Source organism: Prunus dulcis, chromosome 2 (assembly GCF_902201215.1).
Source record: "Prunus dulcis chromosome 2, ALMONDv2, whole genome shotgun sequence".
NCBI lineage: Eukaryota > Viridiplantae > Streptophyta > Magnoliopsida > Rosales > Rosaceae > Prunus > Prunus dulcis.
Genome location: NC_047651.1, coordinates 8126999 through 8154657, shown reverse-complemented (window position 1 = coordinate 8154657; position 27659 = coordinate 8126999). Strand labels below are relative to the sequence as shown.

Here is a 27659-nt window from a genome sequence, read left to right as displayed (position 1 = left end):
GTGAGTGGACTTTCTTTCATGAAATATTTTATATAAATGAGTTATATAGAGGTTTTCCATAAATAAGATTTTATAAGTGATTTTACATTGATTTTATATAAAAGAGTTTTTATAAACGAGTTTATTTGACTAAATTCCTTATTTGATCTTGAGTAAGCTTTATTGTGTTTCCGAGCATGATTAATACAGAAATAGTTCTATAAGTTGTGTGCTGCTTACTTTTACATGCTTAAGAGTTATAGAAAACAGATTTTGAGGCTTATGACAGAAGAAATAGCAGCACAACTTGAGATTTCAGTTATTATTCAGATTTTTTCTAAGGAATTTATTTTAAAACCACCTCGTACCCATTTATTTTTGGTGATTACCCAGAGTTGGACCGATGTCTACGGACATCCAGTCCGATTTCAGTTTATGTCAGTGCACTTGACTTTGCCTCACGAGTTTCGGGGACGCTCGGACCGTGAGTGCCAGGATTTGCGGCTCGGCAGACTTGGTGTCCCGAGACCTGCCAGGATTGCGGCTCGGCTGACTCTGTGTCCCCGAGACCTGCCAGGATTGCGGATCAGGCTGACTACGGTCCCCTGCATCCTGCCAGAGCGACTCGAGCTGACTTGGTGTCATCGAGGAATCTGCCGGCGGGACAGGCTGATCATAGTCCCCTGATTTCGCCAGTTTGCGGCTCGGGTAGCCTGCGTGACGCCCGAGACCTGCCAGGGAATTGACGGATAAGACAGGGGTACAATTAGGTGGTAATTTTTAAAGAATTTTAAGCTCTTTTATACAGTTATGACTTTCAGCTATTTTATACTAGTTTCTCTGATTTTTCAGGCATTGATACATTTATATAGTTTTGTTCAGTTATACAAGGTTTGAGTACAGTACTTTTATACAAGTTTGGTTTCAGTGTTTTATACAAGCTTTGATTTCAGTGCTTGTGAATAAAATTTATTGAGCTTGAATATGATTTACATAGAATGCTTGAGTTTAGTATGCTTTAAATGAAGAGTACGTATTCAGCTTATTTAACAATTTTTTTATAGTGGGGGTTATTATGATTGTTAAACTGTTTTCAAAAATTCTCATGTTTGGTCCACTCACATCTTCAAACTGTTTTCACCCCCAGGCCGTAGAAGTACGCGGGATCCACCACCGGGCCAATCATAGCCTCCGCGCCAAGGTAGAGTTTTGTAGAAAATCCTTGACACCTTAAAAACTTTAGAGTATGCTCTGATATCTAGTATTAGTGGAAAATGGAGTTGAGATCTGTTACTTGCGATATTCTGGCTGTTGGGATAGATGTACTGATTGTTTAACAGGTGGAAAATTTTGGGATTGGTCAAAATACAGGGGAGACTCTGCCGAAATTTCGGCAGAAGTCTAAGGGAATTTTAAAGAAAATTTGAAGCAAGAAGGGCAAAAAGGTCTTTTGTGCCCGACATTCGCCAGGTGTCGGACACGCACCGGACTTGGCTTGAATTCCAAAGCGGAAATTGGGTCGGGTCCTGTCATCTGGCCTTATCTATAAACCGTCGTCTTAATTTTTATTGCTTTTTAAGATTTATTACTTGGATTTTTGTAGCTTACGACGGTAGATCAACAGAATGGCAAGAATTGTAATAACCAAGACGGTTTATATAGAAAACCGTCTTAACAAGAAAATTAGAATGAAATCTTACCATTGGAATTCTGTTCCTCATCATAATGGATTCACAAATGTGAGAGAAAGACAATATTTTAGACGTTGATGATGTATGTGTCTTTGTGTCTTTGAGATACACAAAGGCACATACACATCAAAATCCAAAAAATTTGCCTCTAAAATTTGACGATGGCAGCCACACATCAACATCCAAAACATTTGCATTCAGAAAGACAATTTTTTAGAAGTTGATGATGTGTGCATGCTTGTGTCTTTCAGATACACAAACGCGCACACACATCAACATCCAAACTATTGCCTCCAAAGAGGTGAGACAGAGCCAAGGGCAGGAAGAAGTTGGAACCTTAATTGAAAACTGAAACTGAAAGAACGCGTGAAAAAAACCCTATTTATAAAAATAATCTTCACCATCCACATCGGTTATATTACACTTACCGACGACTAACTAAAGTAATCCACATCGGTCGGTAAACTAAACTCATCGACGTTAATACAAACAATGTCAGTTATTCATAAAATGACGACGTGGTAACTTATAATATCACTTCTTCAAAAGTAAACTTTTGACGTGCAGTGCCAACTAACCACGTCTTTTTCGGAATACAAAAAGTCAATTGGCTTTATTACTAACCACGTCTATTTCTATTATTTTAACGACATAGTAAGGACTTACTAGGGCTGTTTTTGTCAGAACCGTCGTCGTATTGATCTTTGGGACAATATATAAACTTTTTCGTCACTTGACCTAAACTTTTATGTTCTCTCTAAAATTTTCAATTTTCTCCCAATTTCCCTCTCATTCCCCAAAAGCTGCGTGTCTGATTCTCTTCATCTTTCTAGTCTTCGTCTCCAAAACTCCAAAGTTTAATTTGGAAGAAAACTTTCTTTGCAAGCCAAAGGTATTTTCTCACTCTTTTTTTTTCAATATCATTTGAAGTTTTTTTTCCTTAAAGAACAAGTCCCACTGAGGTTTGAAACAAGACTCAGGTTTGAAAAAGACGAAGTCTTTCACTGGTCCTACTCTCAAGTCGTGTGAGGACGACAGGTTTGTCGTGTATTTGATGTTTTTATTAGCACACCACGACGGTAATTAAATTCGTGCTATTTCAATAGCACGACTGTTCTTAATAACTGACATGTTGTGTGAATAAATATGATGTTTTAAAGATAAAACCATCGTCTGATTTGAAACGAACGCAGGAGAGAGAAATCTGGTCGGTTTTTTTTAATGTATGAACTTATAATAAGACGACGATTTTATAAAATTTGCGTCGTTTTAATTATCTTACCACAACGTATTTGCACATCCACGTTTCTATAGATTAGCACGATGGTTTTGTTTTTTTGCTGACGTATGAACTTTCATATTATGTCATTTTTCTACTTAATCGTCGTTGTTTTTCTTGCAGTTTGTATGTCTCTCTAAACATGGTTTGAAATCTCAAAGTAAGGAGGCTCAAGGACATTGCAGTTTCAAAGGCACAAATGAGTGAAGCCAAATATGTTCAAAGCAATCCCGCAAAGAAGATGAGATTTACTTCAACCTCCGAGAAAGACCCAAGCTTTGCGACATTTGATGAGGAGACAAAATCGACTCGCGGTATCAACACAATGAGCCTTGTTGTGAAGAGAAAAATCTAGAAGATTAAGCCTGTGGTTGAGTACAATAAAAGTGGCAGACCACATGGCAAGGCTGCTATTGAGATGCAGAGTTACATTGGTGTTTTGGCACGCACTAGAGTCCATCTTGTGGACAAGAAATGGACTCAATTGCCCAAGGACCTGAAGGAGCATATTTGGGAAGCTGTTCAAATGACTTATGTTGTTGGGGAAGGGGGCAGGAAGATGGTGTTGTCGTCTGTCGCGAAAAAATGAAAGGATTTCAATGTACCTTAACTGGCAATTTGTCCTTCCATTCGCAAATGAGAAGGAGAAGTTAAAAGAAACCCATCAGCTTCATAACTTCATAGAAAAATCGCAATCGGATGCCTTTGTAGCTTCAAGGTTATCCCCAGATTTTGAGGTTGTCCATTTTGACAGCAGTCACAGAGAAGGGAGAAATGCGAGTACAACCATAGGTTGTCTCGAGAAGGGTATGTTGGTTTGGAGGATCAATTGGAAGCAACCATGCCCGGTGAAGAAATCGATTGATCTTTGCTATGGAAGAAGGCAAAAGAAGATAAGTAGGGAAACATCCCTGATCCGAAGGTTGCTGAGAAGGCAAAATTAATCATATGTCTCACTGACTCTAAACTTGTAAAATAGAGGTTTTATTTTTTCATTTAGACGTCGATCTTTTTAGTAACCGTCGTTAGACATGAAACCCCACAACGGTTTTTATTTATGAGTTAGATGTTTTAAATTAAAGTTTTAAAATTTCTTCATATTCATTTAGACGTCGTAAGTTTTAGTAACCGTCGTTAGACATGAAAAACCACTATGGTTTTTATTTACTGCCATTTACAAATTGATATGACGTCGATGTTTTTGGTAAACCGAATTACAACAACCGTTTTGTACTTTTGTGTCATACGTTTTAAATTAAAATTTAAACTTTCTTCATATTCACATGCACACAAACTCTGTCTGTCTATCTCTCTCTCTCTCTCTCTCTCTCTCTCTCTCTACAATTTGTTTGTACTATTTCTGGATCTATGAATATTTTGGTTAAGGTTTTTTTTTTTTTCTCTGGATGTCAAATATACTTTTCATGGACCGACATTAGAATGCATACAAAACGACAGTAGTTTTTGACTGACGTGTTAAAGGATTTACTGTGTCAATTTTTTTAAATAATCTGTTGTCTTAATTGCTTTACCACATCGGTTAATATTTTTATTTAGTTGTTTATTTAATTTGTTTTACTATCTATTCACTCACTAACATTCTCTTTCTCACTTTTAGGATGATTTGAAAAAATAAGTCTCTGAGGGCACTCTGACTGTCTATGGGAGCAACAATATTTTGACCTCGGCTTTGGGAACCCCTGAGCATGGTGGGAGAGTCAGAGGTGTTGGAGCTAGGGTTTTCCCAACTCAATTCTTCAATTTGCCGAGACAATAGAGAGTAAAATTTGGTGACAAATTGAAGGAAAGTGTTATGGAAGCAGTGAGAGAAGAAACCAAAAGAATAGAGGCTAGGGCAAAGGAAATAGTTTTGGAGGCAGTCCGAGCAGAGAGGGAAATTTTGTTGAAACAATTCAGTCAACTAATTCCCAACTTTGATCCCAATTTGCTCGATAAAACTCCAATTACTCCAATTCCTCCAATTCCTCAAGAGCAAAGCCCAAAAAATCCAATGTCTGACAAAGCAAGTTGCTCTAATGTGAGACCCCTTCTTTTGGAGGAAGACAATCCTACGAATGATGCTAATGCTATTGAAAAACGGTAAGATGAAACGGTAAAATCTCTGACATTTGATTTTTTCTTATTTTTAAATTTTGAATAGATGTTGCTTTCAACTGTCGTCTCAGTATTTTATGATGTCGGTGTTTCTTTAACAAATTGTCGTCTATTTCATTAAAGCACTCACTGCATTTTAACTAGACAACCTTTCTATTGTGTAGCGACATTAGAACATTTACACCACGACAGTTATGTATTTACTGTCATCTGTAACCTTTACCCGTCAGTATGTTCTAGAAACCGTCATTTATATTATATACCACGTCGGTTTTTTTGGTTTGTTGGAGTCGTTTATTTTACTTGATGTACAAACTAACTTATATTTCTTTTTTTATTTCTTGTAACAGGATCTTTCAATGCTAGACATGCCACCTCCTCTGTTAGCCCTATGCCAATTGGTCTAGACCAAGTTGAAGCCTGCTAACGAGACCGTGAAAGTTCACATTCCAGCGGAAGTGTTTGGCACTGATCATGATACCTTCCTATTGTGTGAAGATATTTTACAGTTTGCTTCCATGATTGAGATCGGATCCACAGTGATTGCAGTATACATGAGGTATTTCTAGAAATCCTTTTGTTTAATTTTTTTTAAAAATACATTTCCCTTTCTTTTAAATTAAAATCTCATTTAATTGAAATTTCATATATTTAGGTACCTATTTGACTATTTAAAAATGTCAAATATGGTAAAACCTTGTTGGCCTCGTGGACCCTGGACAAGTCAACTCTCAATCTATAATGTTATTTTACCATTCAAAACATCTCTCAGACCACCTGAAAAATGCAGATGGGTATCAATTTTACTTCGTGCCTTATAATCCTTGGTTAGTCCCCTTAACTATACTTGGTGCCTTGTAATATATATATATATACATATATATTTTTTTTTTTGGTAGTATATTGTAACCTATATGGATCATTATGTGTAGGGGTCATTGGGTGTTAATAATTGTGAGACCAGCTAAAGAGACTGTCTATTACATGGATTTATTGTGAAACCGCTTGTTGACGAGGACATGAGAAATATAGTGAATATGTAAGTTTATTTATGAAAATCTAAGATTTTTTTTATTTCTGCATTTGATGATACGACGGCTTTTTCTAATACCGACGTTATAATGAAAACACAACGACGGTAACTTCTAACCGACGTTTGAAATCTTTTACAACGTCAGTATTTTATGTAAACCATCGTCTTAATTAAAATACCAATTTTTTTGTGTTTTTCATTTAAGGACGTTTTTATTTTTTCTGTTCAACTTTCATTTACAACTTTTGGTTATACGTCATTTTTCGTCGTCACTGACGTTAGAATGCTACACAACGACGGTTTTTATTTACCGACGTTTGAAATGAAATACGACGTCACTTTTTTACAAAACCGTCATCTTCACGTATTTACCACGACAGTTAATATTTTTTATTTAGATTTTTAGTTTTGTCATTAACACTTTTTGTTTTCTTGAAATAGTTCAATCAAAATGTATAACTCTCACATAGGCAAACAATCATCATGTAAATTAGCCATATGGAAAAATCTATATGGCACTCCTCGACAACCAACAAATGTAGAGTGTGGCTATTACGTGATGCGTTTCATGAGAGATATAATTCATGATCCAGACCTAGCATTTGAGAAGAAGGTAAAAGGCAAAATTTAAGATATAATTTCTTTATTTTACTACCACGACTTTTTCTTTAAAAACCGTCGTTTTAATCTTTATAACATGTCGGTTTTTGTTCTTTATTTTAACAATGTTTAAGTTTATTTTAATTTATTGACTATGTACATAAATATATGTTTGGTAATTAATTGAAAAATCATTATAAAAAAATCAATTTTTGTTTGAATTTTTGTTTTGTTTAGGATATTTATGTCGTTACATGAACTAAAATGACAATAAATCATAAAAACTTAATTTAATTCCCAAAAACCAACGTCTCATTCTAATTTACACGTCTCATATGTATAAACAATCGCCGTCTTATTATAGCGGGAAATAAAACATCGACAACATTTCCTAAAAACGACATGTAATACAGAGAAACACGACGGTTTATGTATAAAACAGAAATCTATGAATTTTTTTTGTATAGATATATTACGTCCGTTAGTACAACAAGCACGACGTCTTAAGGACATACAATGGCGGTTACCTGACCAAATGTGACGTTGTATATCTAAACAACGGTGGCATCTACAGTAGAATCGACGTTGTAAATTCTACCCACGTCGGTTATTCAGAACAAGCTGATGTTGTAAGAGATGAACCACGGCGGTGGCTGAATTTCGACGTCTAATATGATCTAGGACGACGTCATGTGTTGTTTAACGTCATTATAAAGGGATGCAACGTCTGTTATGTACATTTGTCATTTCATTTTTATGACTTTTATATTTTATTTAATTCCTAATATTCATAATAAATTCCAAAAAATAAACTGATAACTACCGTGCACTCATTGAAAGGCTGTCTCTCCCCTAAAGCTTTAAAAAATGTAATTTTAAAAATATTTTTTATTGTATTTAATTACTAATATTCATAATATATTCGAAAAAAATCTGACAAATTCTATGCATTGGTTGAGACAATATCTCCCCCCTAAAAGCCTAAAAAAAATTAATTTTAGATTTCAAAATTACAAGTGATAACAAAAGTAAAAAAGATTTAGAGACAAAGCACAATAGTCTTTATACTTTCCATAACATAACCCTAAGGTTTATGTGATCCATTGGTGATCATAAAATTCAAAATTATTTAATCCAGATTTTAGCCCACTAATATGGAAGGCATTGTTGTAAGAAGTCTGTACCAATTTTTGATTCATTTTTTCATATTTGTGTGTGTTTTCTTTATTTATTTATAATTATTGTAAAATTTAGGGTTTAGGTTTTAGGTTTTATTGAAACGACGTCGGTTTTCTCTTGCTCTTTTTGGTCAATTACGCGCGTTCGAATCCCAGGAAACGCAAATGAAATCTAATTATTTAATATTTTAGACGTCGGTTTTTATACGCAAATGTAAAATTAAACGACGACTATTACCGTCGTCTTTGAAAAACACGGTCCTTTGAAATTTTTGACCGGGATCTAAAATTTTCAGAATAACCCAAAAACATTTCCTTCTGTCTCTTCAACATAAATTTTTCTAAAAGTTTTCGCTCTCTCTCAAAGCATTGGGTATATTCTCTGAGCTCTCTCTCAAGCATTTGTTATATTCTCTTAGCTTTCTCTCAATATTCTCTTAGTTTGTAAAATCCATAAATATTTTCGTTCATTTAGGTAGCTTTGGTTTCTTAATATATGTTTTGGGAGCTATGGGTTCGTAATTTGGAGTTATATATGGGTTCTTTTATGTTTTGGTGTTTGCATTCTGTTAAGGGTTCTTGGAAAAAGAATGGGGATGGGAGATTTAGACTTCGTTTTTTTGTAAACCACGACGACAGTTGGTGGAACAAACCATAGTCTAAATTTCTATTATACGTCAGGTTTTCATTTACTACCATCGTCTGAGTTGTTGTTTGCATTTGGTAACCTAAAGATGACTGTTTCTCCATTCACCGTCGTCTTTAGGCTACCAAAATCCAGAACATGGTTCTTTAAAAAGCAATACAAATATCTGGGTTTGGGTAGCTTAAAGACGACGGTAACTAGATATGTCATCGTCTGACTCTCTGTTACAAGACGATTATTTTGTAAAAACCATCGTCTGATTCATGTTTAATTTTTTTTAAAATTTATTCTCTGCTATGTGAATATAGTAGTGTTTCACTGCTGGTCTTTTCACTTTATTATGTATATGATTTATAGTGTGTGAGATGGATAAGTCTTGGATGCATGCAGATATAAGATCGAAGGCATACGAGTTAGGGGTGCAAAGATTTTTGAATTTTGTTGTAGAAAATCTTGAAAATACAACTCATATTCATTGTCCATGAGTTAAATGTGGGAATATTCGATTGTTTGGGGTTGGAATGATAAGGGACCACTTATACTTTAATGGAATTGACCAAAGCTATAAGATTTGGACATGGCACGGAGAACCTTGGGAATGGACTACTAATGCTAGTAGAAATGTGGAAGAAGATGAGCAAAGTAGGTTCAGTTTTCTTTCTGAAAAATTAGGGATGGATGATAATAATTTAGGCGATATTGGATTTGACCCTTATGAGTTTGCCAATGTGATTGGGGATGGAGATCAACCTATATACCCTGGTTGCAGTAAGTACACGATGTTGTTGGCTTTGGTGACGTTATATAATTTGAAAGCAAAACATGGGATGAGTGATGTTTGTTTTACAAAATTATTGATACTTCAAGGAGATTTGCTTTCAGAAGGAAATACACTACCTTCCCCTATGTACGAGTAAAAAAGACATTGTCTACTTTAGGGATGAATTATGAGAAAATCCACGCATGTCCCAATGACTGCATCTTGTATAGGAAGGATTATGTAGATTCAACTAATTGTCCTAGTTGTGGTATCTCAAGGTGGAAGGAAGGCAAAGATTCAATCTTGAAAGAGGGTGTGCCAGCGAAGGTGGTGTGGTATTTTCCTCCAATTTCAAGGTTTAAAAGGATGTTTCAATCACATAAGACAACTAAGAGTTTAAATTGGCATGCTGCTAGAAAATCAGCTGACGGTCATATGTCTCATCCAACAGATTCCCCGTCTTGGAAACTTGTTGATGATAAATGGCCCGAGTTTGGTAAAGAGCCGAGAAACTTGAGATTGGCTCTCTCATCTGATGGATTCAATCCCCACAGTTCTTTAAGTAGTAGATACAGTTGTTGATCAGTTATCTTAGTTACATATAATCTCCAACCATGGCTATGCATGAAACGGAAGTTCATGATGTTGACCTTATTGATTTCCAGTCCTAAACAACCCCGAAATGATATAGACATCTACTTAGAGCCTTTGCTTGATAATTTAAAATCTATGTGGGATGAGATTAAAGGAGTGTATGATGCATATATAGAAGAATATATACTTTACACTCAGAGGTATATTACTGTGGACAATTAATGATTTTCCTGCCTATGGGAACTTATCTGGTTATGTCGTTAAAGGATATTAAGCTTGTCCAATATGTGGCGATGATACTTTTAGTCACAGGTTTAAAAATGGCCACAAATTTTTTGGGCATAGAAAATGATTACCAATCAATCATCCATATCGGAGGCAGTGTGCAGCTTTTAATGGGAAACCTGAATATGCCTCCCGAGCCATTAACAGGAGAAAAAGTGATGTACATGGTTGAAGATATTAATTACGTATAGGGCTCGAAATATGGGGGAAGTGTTGGTGAGAATGATGGTGACAGATTTCGTTTGAAGAAGAAATTAAAATTCTTTGATCTCGAGTATTGGAAATACCTTCCTGTGAGGCATGTCTTAGATGTTATGCATATTGAGAAGAATGTTTACGATAGTATCATTGGTACATTGCTGAAGATCCCTGGAAAAAATAAAGATGGGATTGCTGCTCAGTTATATTTATTGAACATGGGGGTCAAAACTGATTTGCAACCCGAGTATGGATAAATACGTACTCACTTGCCTCCAGGGCCTTGGAATTTGTCAAGAGCAGAGAAGAGAGCGGTTTGCAATTCTTTCTATGGTAGAGGGTGATAGGACCCGATCCAAATTCAACTTTGGAATCTGAGCCGGACCCTGTGCGTGTCCGACACCTGGTGAATGTCGGGCATAAATGACCTATTTGCCCTTCTATACAAAACATGATAAAATAACAAGGTTGACGTCTACCGAAAAACCGACAGAGTTTCCCTTGTAACTAGCTCAATACCAACACATTTACACCTACCAAACAAGTATATATATATCCAACTGCCAGTATACATATATATACAGTCCAACCGTTCAATTCTCAATCGAGGGCAAAACATCAGAGCAACTACTAAGAATTTACAAAGGAGTGAATCCTTTTACAAAACAAAAATCCAACATCAAAGAAAAGGCGCGGAAGATGGAAAAAGGCCCGGTGGTGGATCACTGTGCACGTCTACTGCCTGGGGGCGCAAAACATGGAAAAGGGTGAGTGGACCCAAAAACAAAGTTTAGAAAAGAGCATATGAACATACTAACCCCACTGTAAAAACAGTTGTACAAACTAAATTATTCTCTTTATTTCTGAAATCAATGAACGTATATAATTATACATGAACATAATCATATTCATGGTCAACATCACTTTTAAAAACAGTTTAAAACTACCACCTAGGTGTACCCTTTATTTCCGTCAATTCCTTATATCCGTCACTTCCTTGCATCACCATGGGTGACACATAGTCGCAGGTCTCAGTGACACGAGGTCAGTCCGAGCCGCAACTCACAGGATTCAGGGGACCATGGTCCACCTTTATCCGCATTACTCGCTCCACACGAGTTCGAGTACCAAGGAACTCGTGGGGCAACTGTCAAGCATGCTGACTAAACCGAAGGCAACCAATATAATCCGAAGGCAACATTTACTATTTGGGTACAAGGTGGTTTAAGAAAATATAAAGTTTCTGAAGCAAAGCTGTTGAATAATTAACTTTCTGTAACCTTTAAAATTATGCTGCCATTTATCTGACAAGTAACTAGAATTTCTTTTCTTATATCCGTTAAAGGGTATTCCACTCGGCAGCATGCAAAATAAAATATTTAAAAGCATAAAACAGCTTATAACTGAAACTGAACTGCTTAAATTCATTTATTAAAACAAAGAGCCCACTCACTGGTAGTCCGAGCTCGCTGGACCTCTTGAAGGTCCTTCCTGTGGGTCAACTGGTGCCCGGGTGACTGATTCAATGACCATAATATTATATTAATATAATATAGTATTAATATAAAAACCATGACCCCCGGCTCCTAAAAGTACGTGCGTAAAGTTAAAGTTATCTCTATGCTCATAAAAAATTTCCTTCAAGTTTAGCAGTATCTTGGGACTCAAAAAGCGTTAAAGTCCCAAAAAATCAACCCGGAAACCCACGGGTCCATGACCTCACAATATGATTCGGAAGCCGCTAGAAGGTCCAATATATCTAGGACACATGTCTAGAGGGTATTGGTGTCGATCGGACGGTCGGATTGATCACAATCGTGTAATCGCGTAATTTCTAAACCCCAGCCCTAAGGTTCGTGATTTCGGAGTATCTGGGACTCCGATTCACTATCCGTCGAATCCTACACGATTCTGGAATTATCTAGAGTAACCTATCTGAAACTGATTAAGATCCAATGGCTCAACAGTATTGAACCCAGAAATCGCACAATATGGAAAATCCGTTCGAGGCTCAAACGGTATCCAAATTGAGATCCGCAAATTCCTACGCGCTCGTGACAACCTAAGGATCGCATCAAGACATAGTGCCACTGCACGACCCTCGCCCACGAGCCGCCGCATGCCCCGGTAGCGCTGGGTGTCCAAAGCGATTATGCATTGCCGAAAAATCTCAAAACCACGGCTCCAAACTCCTTCCCTAGGTATAACACCATATTTGGAACCACTTTTGTTCTTGGACCTACCCCAAAAACTGACCGGAAGTGGCCGAACACGGAGGCTGAAAATTGACCGAATTTCAATTTGAAAACCAAGCTATCTACGGTCAAAATCGATGCAAACCTACCCAACCATCAGCTATAGCATGGAAAATAGGTAGAAATCCATACCTTACTCGACAAATTTGGAGAAGAATTGAAGGAGAACAAGCGGGTTGAAGTTTATGTCAAAACCGCTCAGTTTTCTTCAGTTTCCGGCCATCGCCGGCAGTTCCACGGGCTGAGAGTGATCGGAAAAGGAAGAGGAGGGGGTGGCGGTTTGAACAAGACCGGTCTCGTGGCCGGTGGTGCTCTGTGGCAGCGACGGCGTCACAAAAACTAATCGGGGGAAGAGGGGAGGTCGTGCGACGGGAGGGGGAGAGAGAGAGAGAGAGAGAGAGAGAGAGAGAGAGAGAGAGAGAGAGAGAGAGAGAGAGAGGGTTTTAAAAATCTGATTTTTCCTAATTACCATTTTGCACCTCGTGATATTTTAACTTTATTTTCTTCGTTAAAGCTCCGATTCGAGTCCACTTTGTGTCTGTGAACTTGTTTTTTTTGTGCTCTATGCAACTGTGTATGTGGAATTGTCAAATTCCTTTTCGGTCAAAAAGTCAACTTTTCGTTAATAAATTATTCCAAGGGCAAAATTGTCCTTCCTCATAATAAATTACTAATTAAATATGAATTTTAGGTTTGGGTCATTACAGAGGGTCCCTGAAAGTTATTGTTCAAATATAAAAAATCTTGTATCTTTAAAAGATTCAAGACTCTTTGGACTTAAATATCATGATTGTCAAACCTTGATGCAACAATTGCTCCCTATGGCAATTTGTTTTGTTTTGGAGAAGCCTACAAGGTATGCAATAAGTCGATTGTGCTTCTTCTTCAATGCTATATGTGCAAAGACGGTAGATGTTTTCAAGCTAGATAAGTTGGCAGAAGATGTAGTCGTTACTTTGTGTTTGCCTGAGAAGTACTTTCCCCATTCATTCTTTGATATCATGGTTCATCTTGTAGTACATCTTATCAGAGAAGTTCATCTATGTGGGCCAGTATATTTTAGATGGATGTATCCGTTTGAAAGATATATGAAAGTACTAAAGGGATATGTTCAGAACTGTACTCATCCCAAAGGTTGCATTGCTGAGTGGTATATAGTTGAAGAAGCTGTAGAGTTTTGCACCCAGCATTTATCTGATGTTAGTACAATTGGAGTTCCTTCAAGCCAGAAGAGTTTCGAAGCCATTATCAGGTTGCACAATAAGCTTAGTTGATCAGGACTTGTTGAACCAAGCACATCTATATGTCTTGGAGAATACGGATGAAGTCCTACCTTATATTGAGTACGTATGAGTTTTATTTTTCATATGGAGCCATTTTAAATATTATTATTCCTTATGTTTATCTTATATACAAGGCAAAACACCCTATTTGGAACCAAAATTGGAATCCCAACCTCCTACCCTATGCAAAATACCCTATTTAGAACCACTTTTATTCTTGGACCTATCCAAAATCGCCTGTTTCTTGACTGTTTTCGGCGACCAACGGCGACGGATCGAGACGGCGAAGGGCTGGGGCTGGAAGAGGGAAGTGTGGTGGTTCCAACGGGATTGGTCTTGCTTGAATACCTGGTCAGAGTTGAGAGGAATCCCCTCTTGAAGTTGGCTAGTCTAGCCCCCCAAAATGCAGAAATTCTAGGTTTAAAAAAAAAAACTGAACTTCGAATTATTTACGATTATGCCACTGAACTTCTTTTGATCTCCATTTCTTCATTACAACTCCGATTCGAATCCACTACGTGTCTACGGACTCATTTCGACGTGTTCTAGACAACGGTCCAACCGAAATTTCCAAATTCCTTCACAGACTTAAAATGATATTTTTGCCCCTTTTTATATTAAATAATATCTTTAATTTTCAAAAACCTTAATTAATTGAAATCATTTTATTTTGTTGTTTATTTCAATATATATATATATATATATTTTTTTTTCATTTAAATTTATTTCCTCTTATTTTAATCATTTAATCTCCCCCCGAATAAAAGTCAACTCTTAAATCATTTCAATATTTCCGGGGTAAAATTATCTTTTTCCTTGAATAATTTAATGTTTAACTAATAATTTAGGATCGGGTTGTTACATTGGTGGCTCAAAAGACAAATGGAACAACTTCTTTTGAATATATATGAAGTGTATAAGTCTAGTAATAATAATATGGGTGCTACTAGTACTACCAATGAGAGAGGTAGTACTAACAATGAAACATAATCTTCTTTGGTTTTTGGAGGTCGTAAATGAAAAACCATAACGGAAAAGTGGAAAAAAAATTCAGCAAGAGAGTGAGAATGTGGTTATAACATATGAAGTGGATAGGTACTTGTTGGATCCACTTGAATCAATTGATGATGAGTTTGATATACTAGGGTGGTGGAGATTAAATGGGCTCAAGTATTCTACTTTGGCATCAATTGCAAGGGATGTGCTTGCAATCCCTACTTCCACATTAGCTTTGGAGTTTTGTTTTAGCACAAGTGGGAGAGTGATTGACTTGTTTTGAAGCTCATTGTCTCCTAGGATGGTTGAGGCTTTGATTTGCTCTCAAAATTCGATAAGGTTCGAAGATATATCTTCATTACAATAAATGCCAAGTATTGAGGAGATGGAGTTCTATGAATCAATTGAAATGGATAATATTTTTATTTTTATAAGTATATTTGAATATGATTATTTTCTTATTTTTTATGTTCTAACTAAAATGGTTTGATTTATTTTATTCTATTTTGTAGAAATGGGGAGTAAAAATCCATGACAAGTTTGAAGCCCTTCACAGTGTGATGAGGATATGTTGGAAGGGGTTTTTCTTGTATCCTATTTTAATTATGATTTGTTGATGGTGAAACTTTGTGTTAATTCTTTAAGTGTTATGCAGGTGGCTATTAAGGTTTTTGGAAGAATGTATGCAGCAGCTTTTTTTGGAAGAATATTATCTTTATGTGTATTTTTGTCATGGGTTGTATCTTTCATAAGTGTAATTTGGATTTCTTACTTTATTTGTGTTTTTTTTTTTTTTTGGGGTAATGGTTTATAAGACGTTGTATTTCCTTTTCTTTGTTGGTTGATGATTGTGTGAATGTGAGATTGATTTAGTTGTTTAGAAACTTAGATTGGAATGATGGATTTTTATAGGTTACACTTGAATTTGCATGATTTCAGGATTTGAAAGAGAAGAAAAAAGTGATTTGGGCATGTTAATAAGAATTTATTAGGTTTTGGCAATTTGACAAAAAAAAAAAAAAGGTTTTGGCTAAAAGTAAATATGATTTGGACTTTTAAAAAATGGTAGCATTAGGCTCAAGCCCAAACTGATCAAACTACAGAATTGACCAGAGTACGGTGGCCTAATTGTGGTTTGGTTCAATTTTGATTTTCATAATATTGTTGAGGCTAACATTCCCTAGACAGAAAAGGTAAAAACTGAAGAAATAGAAAGACAAAAATGGCAGCATTTTTGTTTGAGTTTTTCTATTTAAACCTCATACTTTTCTGTAAAGGACCCACTAGTGTAGTGGTTTGGAGTATTTACTCCCTCAGGCAAGGTCCTGGGTTCGAGTCCTAGCATCTGTGTTGTGTGTGTGAGTTTAATATACTATCGCCCTTTTCAATAGGAAAGGTCCTCAAAAAATAAAATTAAAAAAAAAAAAAAACCTCATACTTTTCTTTGTTTACCCAAATACTTAAACCGATAAGCTCTTAAGTTTCATTATTGTGTAAAAAGACAAAAAAGGTCATCCAACATAATACTTAACCCTAGTCCATCTCTACACACACCCCACTGCTCTTCATATTAATTTTTTGAAAAACACAAACTCCTCTACACCTTATTGCAAGAGATATGCCTACGATATGATTGTGACTTTGCCGATGTGGAAAATCAAAGTACTGCAGTAGGATCAACAATTTGGACACGAAGGAAAATAGCTTTAATTGGTTTAGCATTAAGTAAAGCCTCCAAACCAGACTTGAAAATAGCTCTAGTTGCAAACCATGGCTGCTTAAATAAGAATATGTAAATTGAGGCTACAATCATATCGTAGACATATCTCTTGCTAAATTTTCTTTTAGTATGCCAATTTATTTGATAATGATAACTTCCATATTAATTTAACTGTCAATATTTCTTTATCAAAACCTCATAGTCTATTTTCAAAATTTTAATAATAATAATAATAATAATAATAATAATAATAATAATAATAATAATAATAATAATAATAAATATAATAATAATAATGTTGCTACATATTTGAAAATAGTATTTTTATCTATTTAAGTAATGTGAAATTGAGGTGAACTTAGAGTAGTGAAGGGCAAGATAGCAGGATGTGGGGTGTGGGGTGTGGGGTTGATGAGTTTTTTATTTCATTTTTTCTCTTGGGTGTGTATTTAGGGTAGTTTGTGAAGATAGTGGAGTTTTCTTAGAAATTGTGAAAATTTGAATTAAAATATGGGATGAACATAAAGAAGTGCATGGTTTAAATAGAAAACTCTTTTTTGTTTTGTATGTGTGTGTGTCTGTACACGTTTGGATGGGAAAGAGTGTTTGGTTGCAATGAAAATATGGAACACAATAGGAAAATTGTTTGAATTAATAATTAAAAGTATTTTATGAATAATAATGGGTGGATAGGACTGTTTTTTTCTTCTTCTCTAGATTTATATAATGGGTGAGAACATAAAGTGCATGGAGAAATAGGATAAAGGATAGAAATAACAGCACTCATTCGGAATTTCTGAAAAAATTTGTTGGTACCGTCTACTAAGAATTTAGCAGGGTTGATTCATTTATGATTTTCCTATTATTAATTAAGGCTATGAAAACTATATAACAAAAAGGAGGGTACGTATACAATAATTAAATTATGTAATCATATCCTCAATTGGATGTCCCAAGTTAGGCCGTTCAGAGGATGTCATATAAAAATAAGTTATGAAGTAATGCTCTATTTGACCACATATTACTTTATTTCAGGAATGTCATGATCGATATTCAAAATTTTACAACAAAATATGTATCAAAATTTATTTGTATGACAACAAAAAAAAAAATTGTTAAACGAGTATGTACATGTATAATTAAAACATTAAATTGAACTATAAGAAAATAATGCAACAACAACATGTATAATTAAAACATTAAATTGAACTATGAGAAAATAATGCAACAACTAACGTAAGATCCTCTGTATACTAAAGGCTCAATCAAGTACATGCTAGATTTCATTTAAGAGAACCTGGACAGTACTAGATGTGGGAACATGGAATTTTGACAACCAATCAAAAAGTGACACGTGGAAAAAGGAATATTGACAGGACCCGACCTAAATTCTATTTTGGAATCTGAGCCGAATCCTGTGCGTGCCCAACACTGCGCAGGTGCCGACACACTTCACCAAATTGCCCTTCTAATTAAGACTAAAGAATTCTTTTACGGTTTGACTTCTGCCGAAAATTTGGCAGTCTTCCCTGTAATTCGCTCATTTCCCAAAATTTTCACCTGTACAAAATGCAACTAATAGCCACAATCTTCAGCATGCATCAAACAAATAACTTTGAATGGCCTCAGGCATCTTTATTCCAAATAAATCATTCTGTCATCAAAAACTAGTCTCAACTCTTAGAACAACATGAATATGTTAATTCCGAAATAACTTAACTGAACAAATTTTCAACACAAACCATGTGGCAGCACCTAGTAACTCTAGGTTGCCTTCATACCCTTACTAAGAGATGAAGCCATACGTAGTTCTTTCGTACTTCCCTAAACAAAAGCTTCAACTCTAAATAAACCTCTAAAAACGTACAAAAAGATTTTTGATTTAAGCACAATCTTTCACCCACTCACATATGTGCCAAAAACAACCCAGATATGTATAAAAACGAGAAAGTTACTAAAATAACTTTTGGTCACATAAACCTTAATATCGCTGTCAACAGTTTGACTAAAACATAATAACAGACTCATCACTTAAGATAATGGATATGAATTGTAGAAAATCCTTAAAACTTGGAAACCTTCAATCCTTGTCTCATAAATTCAAAAAATAGGTATTAAAACTTTTACTCAAAAATACTAAAATAAAATCATCAAAATTTCAGTTTAAACATCTTAAAACCAAAATACTCTCCACCTATGCGTACCCCCATTTGTGATCCATCAATTTCACTAATATTCCGTCATTTCCAATAATATTCCGTCAATTCCATGAGTTTCTATTTAATTCCCACATTATACCGTCAACTCCTTGTGTCACGTAATGTGACACATTCTCGCAGGCCTCAGTAACACAAAGTCAACTCGAGCCGTATTCCTTACAGAATTCTGGGGACACGTAGTCAGCCCGAGAAAGCACATCCTCGCAGAAATCGAGGGACATGTAATCAGCTCGAAAACGCATATCCTCGCACCACACGGTTCAGGCGTCCCGAAAACCAGTGGGGTATGTCATAAATGACAAAACTGTTTCTAAAACTGGCGGGTGGAGGGGGAGATACTCCTATGGTGAGTTTGAAAACCATATTCCAAAACTTATTATAAAATTTCTCATATTCCAAAAATCCATATTTCAAATATTTTCTCAACCTTCCAAAAATCAGTTCTCAACTACCTTTGAATTTACACCACATACGGTTGAGAACTAGTGTCCATAATTCATCATTCTCAAACCACTGAGTATATATATTAAATATAGACACGTACTTAGATATTTAATTAATTTATTATTCACATTGAAATCCGATTAACAAACCATTCCCAACTCTTCACAACTAAACACATATAATGTCCTTAGAAAGTAAAAATGATTACATAGTAATTCATAAACATTAAATCATCCAATAACACTCAGTTAGATACTTTAATAATAATAATAATAATAATAATAATAAATAATAAATAAATAAATATTAATCCCTAGAGATCCCATCACTTCCAATAATGCATAATCTTCGAATATCAAAAATAACAACCAAGAATAAAATACAATAATTTAATCTCAAAATCAAACCATAAACAAAATAATTCACATAACAGTCAAGCCTCGTTTATATGGTCGTTCTTGCACTTCTCGAAGGATGAAACTATCTTGGAAGACTCTCGGTTATCTGAGGGATCAAGCTTCCCAAACTTAGTCAACCGGATCGGTGGGGCCTACGACCTCCGATGTACGATCCGAAAGTTCCTACGGTTCAACAAGGTTTAATATACAAGTTGTGCGAGTTTGGTCCGTATCGAATAGTCTGATTGCTCGCAATCGCATGACAGGACGATTATGGTTTAACACAAACTTTAAGTCATTGAATCGGAGTATCCGGGACTCCGATTAATGATCCTCGAATTCTTACACGATCTTAGAGATTCCTAGATCCACATATATTGAAATGAAGTCGATTCAACGGTCCGAACATAACAAACCCGGATAATGCCTAATATGCGATATCCGATCGACAGTCAAACTATAACCAAATTCAAATCCGAGTGTACCGTCGTGCTTGGGACAACATGGGGATTATTTTAGAACATAAAGACTAGCCACAAAGTGGACCAAGCATAGCCATATGCGCTAGCACCGCGTGGGTGCCCCAAAGCGATTTCGGAGATCAGAAAATCTCCAAACCGTTGGTCAAGACCTATATCTACATGATCAGGACATTGAGTGGAGCAACTTTTGTTTTTGGGCCATGGCCAAAAAGTGGCCGAAGATGATCGTAATCGCCAGCTAAAAAGCGGCTGAAACTTTAAGTGATAATTTGAGTTTCAAAAGACAAAAATTGATCTGAAATAACCTAACCATCAGCCAGAACGCATTGAGAGGATGAAAAAACATACCTAGATCAACAAAAAGGGTGGCTGAAATAGGCCGAACGAACGCTTGGAAGTTATGTGCAAAACCGACGATATTTTCGTATTTTCCAGCGAAATACGAAGGCAATGGCGACTGTGGAGGGGTGGGGTAGGAAGCGGATGATGTGCTGGTTATTTTGGTACTAGTGCCTTCGCTTGGGTTGGCCGTTGGAGGAGATGGCGGCCCAAAAACTGTTTGGATGAATAGTAACAGAAGGGGGGCTGCTGCTTGCGAAGGGAGAGAGAAGGAAGAAAGAAAAAGAAGAATTTTTTTTAAAACAACCCGGTACTGTAGCGGTACTGTTTGCTATAGTAACAAATTTAAAAATTTCCATTACGCCCTTTTTGTTTCTAGACCTTTTCTCCTTCGTTACAACTCGGAATTGGGGGTCTCGCATGTCGACGAACTCATATCGATGAGCTCTACACAACGTTACTAATAAAATTCCTAAACTTTTTCCCAAACAAAATGTCAACTTTTAAACCCATTAAAATATTCTCGATGGTAAAATTGTTTTTTATTTGAGTACTTTAATAATTAAATATTAATTTAGGATCATGTTATTACAAATATTCTTTAGGTAAAATAATTGTGCTACTTAAATCCTATTTAATTAGCCAATTATCCTCATTTAAGATATGAACATCTCTCTAAATCAAGTATTCGATTTCTACCAATTCTCATTGATATTATCCTCTTATTCTATTTATGGAAAAGAATAATTCCCACCAATAGTGAATTATTCTCCACAAACCCTACCAAAGATGGGGACTCTATATAAAGATATCATCACACCACACATGAGGTAATTCTGAAAACCTAGCAAAAATACCAAAAATTCACGCCTCTCTCATGGCTCTGCATCATCATCCCACTCCCAACTCCACGCCTCCCCCTCTCACGTAAAGGAAAGCTTCATCGTTTTAGTTAAATCTAAATCTCTCTGAGAACATTTTAGTGACTTAGGCATCAGATGGCTTTAACCAACACTCCCTAGGTGTTCTCCATTGACCGCCATTCATTTTACAAGATTCGAGGAAGAGGACCATCGAGAGAGAAGAGGATCTTTTGCAAATATTCTCCCCGAAATTTATTTGTACAACACTAGATTTCTAAGCTTTCTCATATATGGTCGTCAACATTTATAAAAAAATAACATGTGCATATTATAGTTTCTTGAAATGAGACTTTAAATCTCCTTTAGGTTTAACTTTAATAATTAGTATATAAAAATGAATATAAAGTAAACACACATTACACCAATCAATCATTTTCTAGTAGTATTAATCTTTTCAAATGGTGAAACATTGTCAAAGTTTGAAAGCGCTTTTTATTGTTAATACAAAGAAAGTAAATACGTATAACATTCGATGATGATAATGATAATGATGATGATGATAATAATAATAATATTATTAAGAAAAAAAATTTTGAATGGTGGAAAAGTATAAATTGGATAATAGATAATCTTTTTCGACAATCACTAGACCCCCTCACAAATAGACATCCTTTTACGAGAGCTACTGATTGCCCTCATAAATAGATAATCATTTATGACGACTTCTAATCTCTCAGAAATGGTTGTGATTTTCCGACAACATGAACATGCCGTCGGAGCAAAGCACAACTATTACTGACAAGGATCAGTTTGGTCGAAAATAAATGTGGCGCCAATTTTTCCTGAAAAAAAAAATCTATTTCCGACAACAAAGAAACTCTTTTCCAAGGGCAATTTGGGTGTTGAAATTTGTAAACACCTCTTTGATATATTTATGACATATTGTACTTTGTTGTTGGAAATAGTGTTTTTTTAAAAGGATATTTGCAGTTCCTTCGAAAAAATTCGTTGCAAATGACGACTTTTTTTTAGGGACATTTTGGAAAAGGCTAAGGAGAGAGAAATATTTTTAAAAGAAGCAAAATGGACAAAAATGCCCTTATTTATTTTTGGATTTTCTAAGGAATCCTTTACATTTGCATGTCTTTGGTTTAAAAGTTGAGGAATTTTTCTATTTTTTTTTTTTTGAAAAAGCTTTGACTTTTTCCAAAAGTGAAAATTTTTTTGTGGCTAAAACCTAAATTTACATTTTTTTTTTTTTTTTGTAATGCATTTAGGTTGAGGAGGGTATATTATTATTTGGCACGTACACACTTTATTGTTCCAGCTTTCATTTAGTTAAGATATGGCCGACTTATCATATTTATATCAAAAGGGAGGCTTTCAAAGACAAAAAACATATCAAACCAATTGGAGTAAGTGGGGCTCTAAAATTCATGATAAGGCAAGTCACATTCAAACACAAAAGGAAGGCCGTGTGGTCCACTGGGCTTGTGAGCTAGTGACGTCCAGATTCTTTTGTGCCTCCCATTTTGCTCGGAGCCACATCGATATGACAATATATGTCGATCCTGCTACAATCCATGGCATTCAGTCTCAAGAGAATTCATCAAGTCCACGTTTTTTGTATTTTGTATACAATTGATAGTTACAAGGAGGAGGGTTTCTCACGCAAATACCATTAAAGTATCATGGAGATTAGAACTTAAAATCACTTATCTGCAAGTCAAAGTCATTTTCTGTCGGGCTAGACCCCATTAGCTCATGTCCTCATATTATATATAAACCCTACCCTAGTTGCATAATAATATTTATATGGTCAATGCAGAGTATGCTCTCAAGAGGTCAAAGGCCAAAAGGGTATTGTGTATCTTTTTTATCATATAAGTTAACCTATTTGACGTTTTAAGGATTTCTGACTCAGAGCCGCATGATTGTTGAACCTGGTTGTGCCAAGTTTCCAGTGTATAAGAGCATCTTTGGTGGGGGACCTAAAAAACCAATTTTGAGACTCGTCTTAAGACTAGTGGAATAAACATGGTGTCTTTTCATTTATATTATTTTCAGCAGTGGGGGCACTCAAAACTTGGGATTTCAAATTTGAGTTTCAAGCCTAATATTTAAGAGGGGAATGCTAGCAACCTTCTCTCTAACCTTTTCCTTTGGACCTTCTCCCTTTCCCTCATGACATGTGTCATTTTCTTTACACTTAAAACAATGCTATTAATACATCAAACAACCTACTTTTTGTTTTCCATATTTACCTTTATTTAATGTATTGACTTTAATGTTTACTTCAATTCATTCAAATTTTTTTTACAACTTTCTCTCTCTTCGAATAATACAAACTTGCAGCCCCAAATCCAACCCTCTATTATCATTTTGAGAGAGCCAGACCTTCACACCTGATACAACATGACATCTCCCACAAAAAAATCAAAATCAAAATCCATCAAAATCATTTTGTTTATTTATCATATTAAAGTTTGCAACTTTAAGGTGAGATTTTTAAATTTGGGCTGGGATGTTGTTGTTGGTACTTGGTAATGGTCCTCAAACCCAAATTTAGTATAATGGCCAATGCTTGCCGTGGCCTTGAGGGTCTTCTTACCGTAGCCAAAACTTGCAGGGGCTTGGTTTTGTTTAAAGAAAGATTGGGGGAAGAGAGAAAAAGAGGGAGAGAGAAGGAAGAGAGTATGGGGAGGTGCTGAGGAGAGGGTGGGGTGGAGATGGGTGGTGCTAAGGAGATGGTGGGGAAGATGGAGGTGCTGGGCTTTGGGGAAGAAGGTGGGGACGACTTGAGATAGGGTTTTTTTTTTATTTTTAAATATAAATATTTAAATAATTTAAATAAATTTTTTTAATTTTTTATTATTAAATATTTAATAAATTAATAAATTAATTTTTTACAAGTTATTAAGAAAGCTGTAAAAAAAATTAATAAATTAAAGTCAAGTCAATACATCAAATAAGGGTAAATTTGGAAAACAAAAGTTAGGTTGTTTGATGTATTAATGACATTGTTTTAAGTGTAAAGAAAATGACACATGTCATGAAGGAAAGGGAGAAAGTCCAAAAGAGAAGGTTAGAAAGAAGGTTGCTAGCATTCCCCTATTTAAGAATCCCCTCTCATCACCGGAACCATTATATCCAATAGTTTATCCAACTAATTAAAACCTTATATCAATCTACATTAATGTTTTGTTTCCCTTTCGTTTCAATTTTAATCTAACGAAAATATATATTTGTTCCATTCCCAAAAAGTGCATGGAGATGTACTTTTTACTTAAACTGAATTCGGCCTTTTCAAATTTGAGGACATTTTTTCTGTCCCAATCTAGAATTCAAACATGTGACATCAACACATGCGTCGAGAATTTTAATAATATGACACAAAACAATCAAAATATCGTATTTAGGATCAATAGATATTGGCCATTGGTGTACACAAAAGGGGCCACGAAAAAAGGTTTGTATTGGCACTTTTGGTGCCTAGAGTATATTAGACACTAAATTGGACACCAAAACTATCAATACAAACTCCTTTGTGGACACCAATATCCATACCAGTTGATCATTTTTTTACTAGTATTTTCAAGTATTTTAAAGATATGATAAGTCCTCTTTGTTGTTAAGGAACCGAGTTGGATTAGAGTTTTTAATTAGCAGTGGAAAACTAAAACGAAGAATTTACTTAACATATTTACATAGTAACATGTAACCATATTTATGTTTAACAAACACAGGAGCATAAAAAACTCAACCCTAACTAATCTAAGTACTCGACCAGACCCAAATAGGTTCAAATAGAAATGAAAGGTTTCAGAAGTTCAACAGCATCAATTGAGCGTAGGAAATACAAATTAAAAAAATTCTCCCCAATTAAGCAGAACATAGTGTAAAACATAGTGACCTCAATGCAGAAAGATAAATGCTGCAAAAATGTTACTTGAATCAGTCAAAGAAACATAATAAAATTTGGTAAATTAATTATTTAAATTTAAATCTTAAAGTAATTTAATATAATATAAATAATTTAATACTATTTAATTATTCTCAAAATTAATTAGAATGTTCTTGACAATTGAGCCCGTACATTCTTCAAAAAAGAAAACAAGCCATTGAGCCCAAGCCACGCTTGGGTTGGGCCTTTGCGGTCCTTGTTTGAGCCTCTGCTATAGAATACGATTATTTCCATCACTATTTCTAAAGCTTTTACCATGTTGTAGATTGCAATGCAAGCGCTAATATGAAAACCTTGAGAAGAAACAAGGAAGGAATCTATAACACTGCTCAAAACTATCACAGAAAGTTCTCAGCCATCGCCAAGGGTGCTAGAGCTAACAGACCTAGACACCAAGAATGCCTTGTTTTGGTGGAGACAAGGGACACTTATACTCCACTTCTGCATCAAATCTTGCAAAGCTGTGCAAGAACAGGTGCACCCATGGAAGGTAAGGCCTGCCATAGACAGATCATATGTCTTGGATTGCAAGCAGGCACTTTAACATCTAACATACTCATCAACGTGTATTCTAAATGCGGTTTAGTTTATTGTGCTGACAAAGTTTTTGATGAAATGCCTGAAAGAAGCTTAGTTTCATGAAACACGATGATTGGGTCACTTACCCAGAATGGGGAGGAACAGAAAGCTCTTGGTATTTTCTTGTAGATGTGAAAGAGAAGGAAACCATTTTAGTGAATTCACTGTTTCGAGTGTTCTTTGTGCTTGTGCAGAGAAATGTGCTGTTTTTTAGTATAAACAACTGCACGCTCTTGCTGTTAAGTTAGCAATGAATTTAAATGTCTATGTGGGAATTGCATTGCTTGACGTTTATTCAAAGTCTGGTTTGATAAAGGATGCAAGCTGTGTGTTTGCGTCTCTGCCAGAGAGGAGTGAGGTTACTTGGAGTTCGATGGTAGCCGGGTATGTGCAAAATGGGCTTTATGAGGAGGCTTTGATGTTCTTCCATAGAGCTAAAATGATGGGGTTATTGCAGAACCAGTTTACAATTTCTTCTGCTATTTGTGCTTGTGTAGGTCTGGCAGCTCTTATTGAAGGGAAGCAGGTGCATGCCGTGTTATGTAAAACTGGATTTGGTTTGAATATATTTATTGTTTCCTCTCTTATAGACATGTATGCAAAATGTGGTAGCATTAAAGAAGCTTACCATGTGTTTTGAGGTATGGATGAGACAAACACTGTGTTATGGAATAACATGATTTCTGGGTTTGCTAGACATGCTTGCTCCCTAGAGGTGATGAACTATTTGAGAAAATGCAGGAGATGGGTAGGTTCCCAAGTGAAGTAACGTATGTTTATGTATTAACTGCTTGTAGTCATATGGGATTGATTGAAAGTGAAAGGAAATACTTCAACCTCACAGAACACAATGTGTCACCTACTGTTGTTCACTATTCATGCATGATTGATCTTTTTGGTCGGTCAGGATTGTTGTTTGAAGTCTATAATTTGATAGAGGAAATTCCATTTGATGCTACTGCTTCCATGTGGGATTCACTGTTGGCTTCTTGTAGGATCCATGGAAAACTTCACTTGGCTGAGGTAGCAGCTAAGCATTTGTCTGAGATAGAACCTAATAATGCCGGGAAGAGTTGGATTGAAATCAAGGACAAAATTCACTCATTCATGGTTGGAGAGTTTCGCATGTTAGAATTGCTGGGATATACTCAAAATTGGACTGTTTGATCGAAGAGTTGAAGATTATGGGCTACACGGCTGAGACTGAACATGACCTTCATTATATGGGAGAGAACAGAAAACATGAACCTTTGAGGCACCGCAGTGAGAAACTTGCTCTTACTTTGGGGTTGATGCGTTTACCTTCAAATGCATCTATCAGGATCATGAAGAATCTTAGGATTTGTGGTGATTGCCATTCTTTTATGAAGATTGCATCATCTTGTACTGGGAAGGAAATCATCGTCAGGGATACTAACATGTTCCACCATTTCAAGAATGGTTGTTGTTCTTGTCGGGAATTTTGGTAGAAGATTAATTTAATGGCTACTTATCCAGAATATTAGATATCAAGATACTTTTGGTAAGAGAGTGTACTAGATTTTAGAGATGTCTGAGACTCCCGAAATTTGGTCTTCTGCAATTGGAATTATATCTATGGGACCTTGCATTTTGAAAATCAAAGGGCTGGCTGTGTGAAAGACCTTCCAGTGACTAAAGGAGTAAACGTAAGAAAAGTGTTAAGAGACTAAAAGACTTTACCAAATCTCCTTACTTATCACCATTTTGAGCCCACAATGACATCAAAACTCATGTAGCC

General features: G+C 35.6%; 1 protein-coding gene across 1 annotated transcript; it reads left to right on the top strand.

The window, feature by feature from the left end:
• The first annotated feature begins 25606 nt into the window (after window positions 1–25606).
• Window positions 25607–27369, top strand: LOC117619605 (pentatricopeptide repeat-containing protein At5g04780, mitochondrial). Its single transcript, XM_034349597.1, is given in 4 exon segments — window positions 25607–26032; window positions 26034–26619; window positions 26622–27017; window positions 27020–27369. Coding segments are annotated over 4 exon segments (1758 nt in total).
• Window positions 27370–27659: the final 290 nt, after the last annotated feature.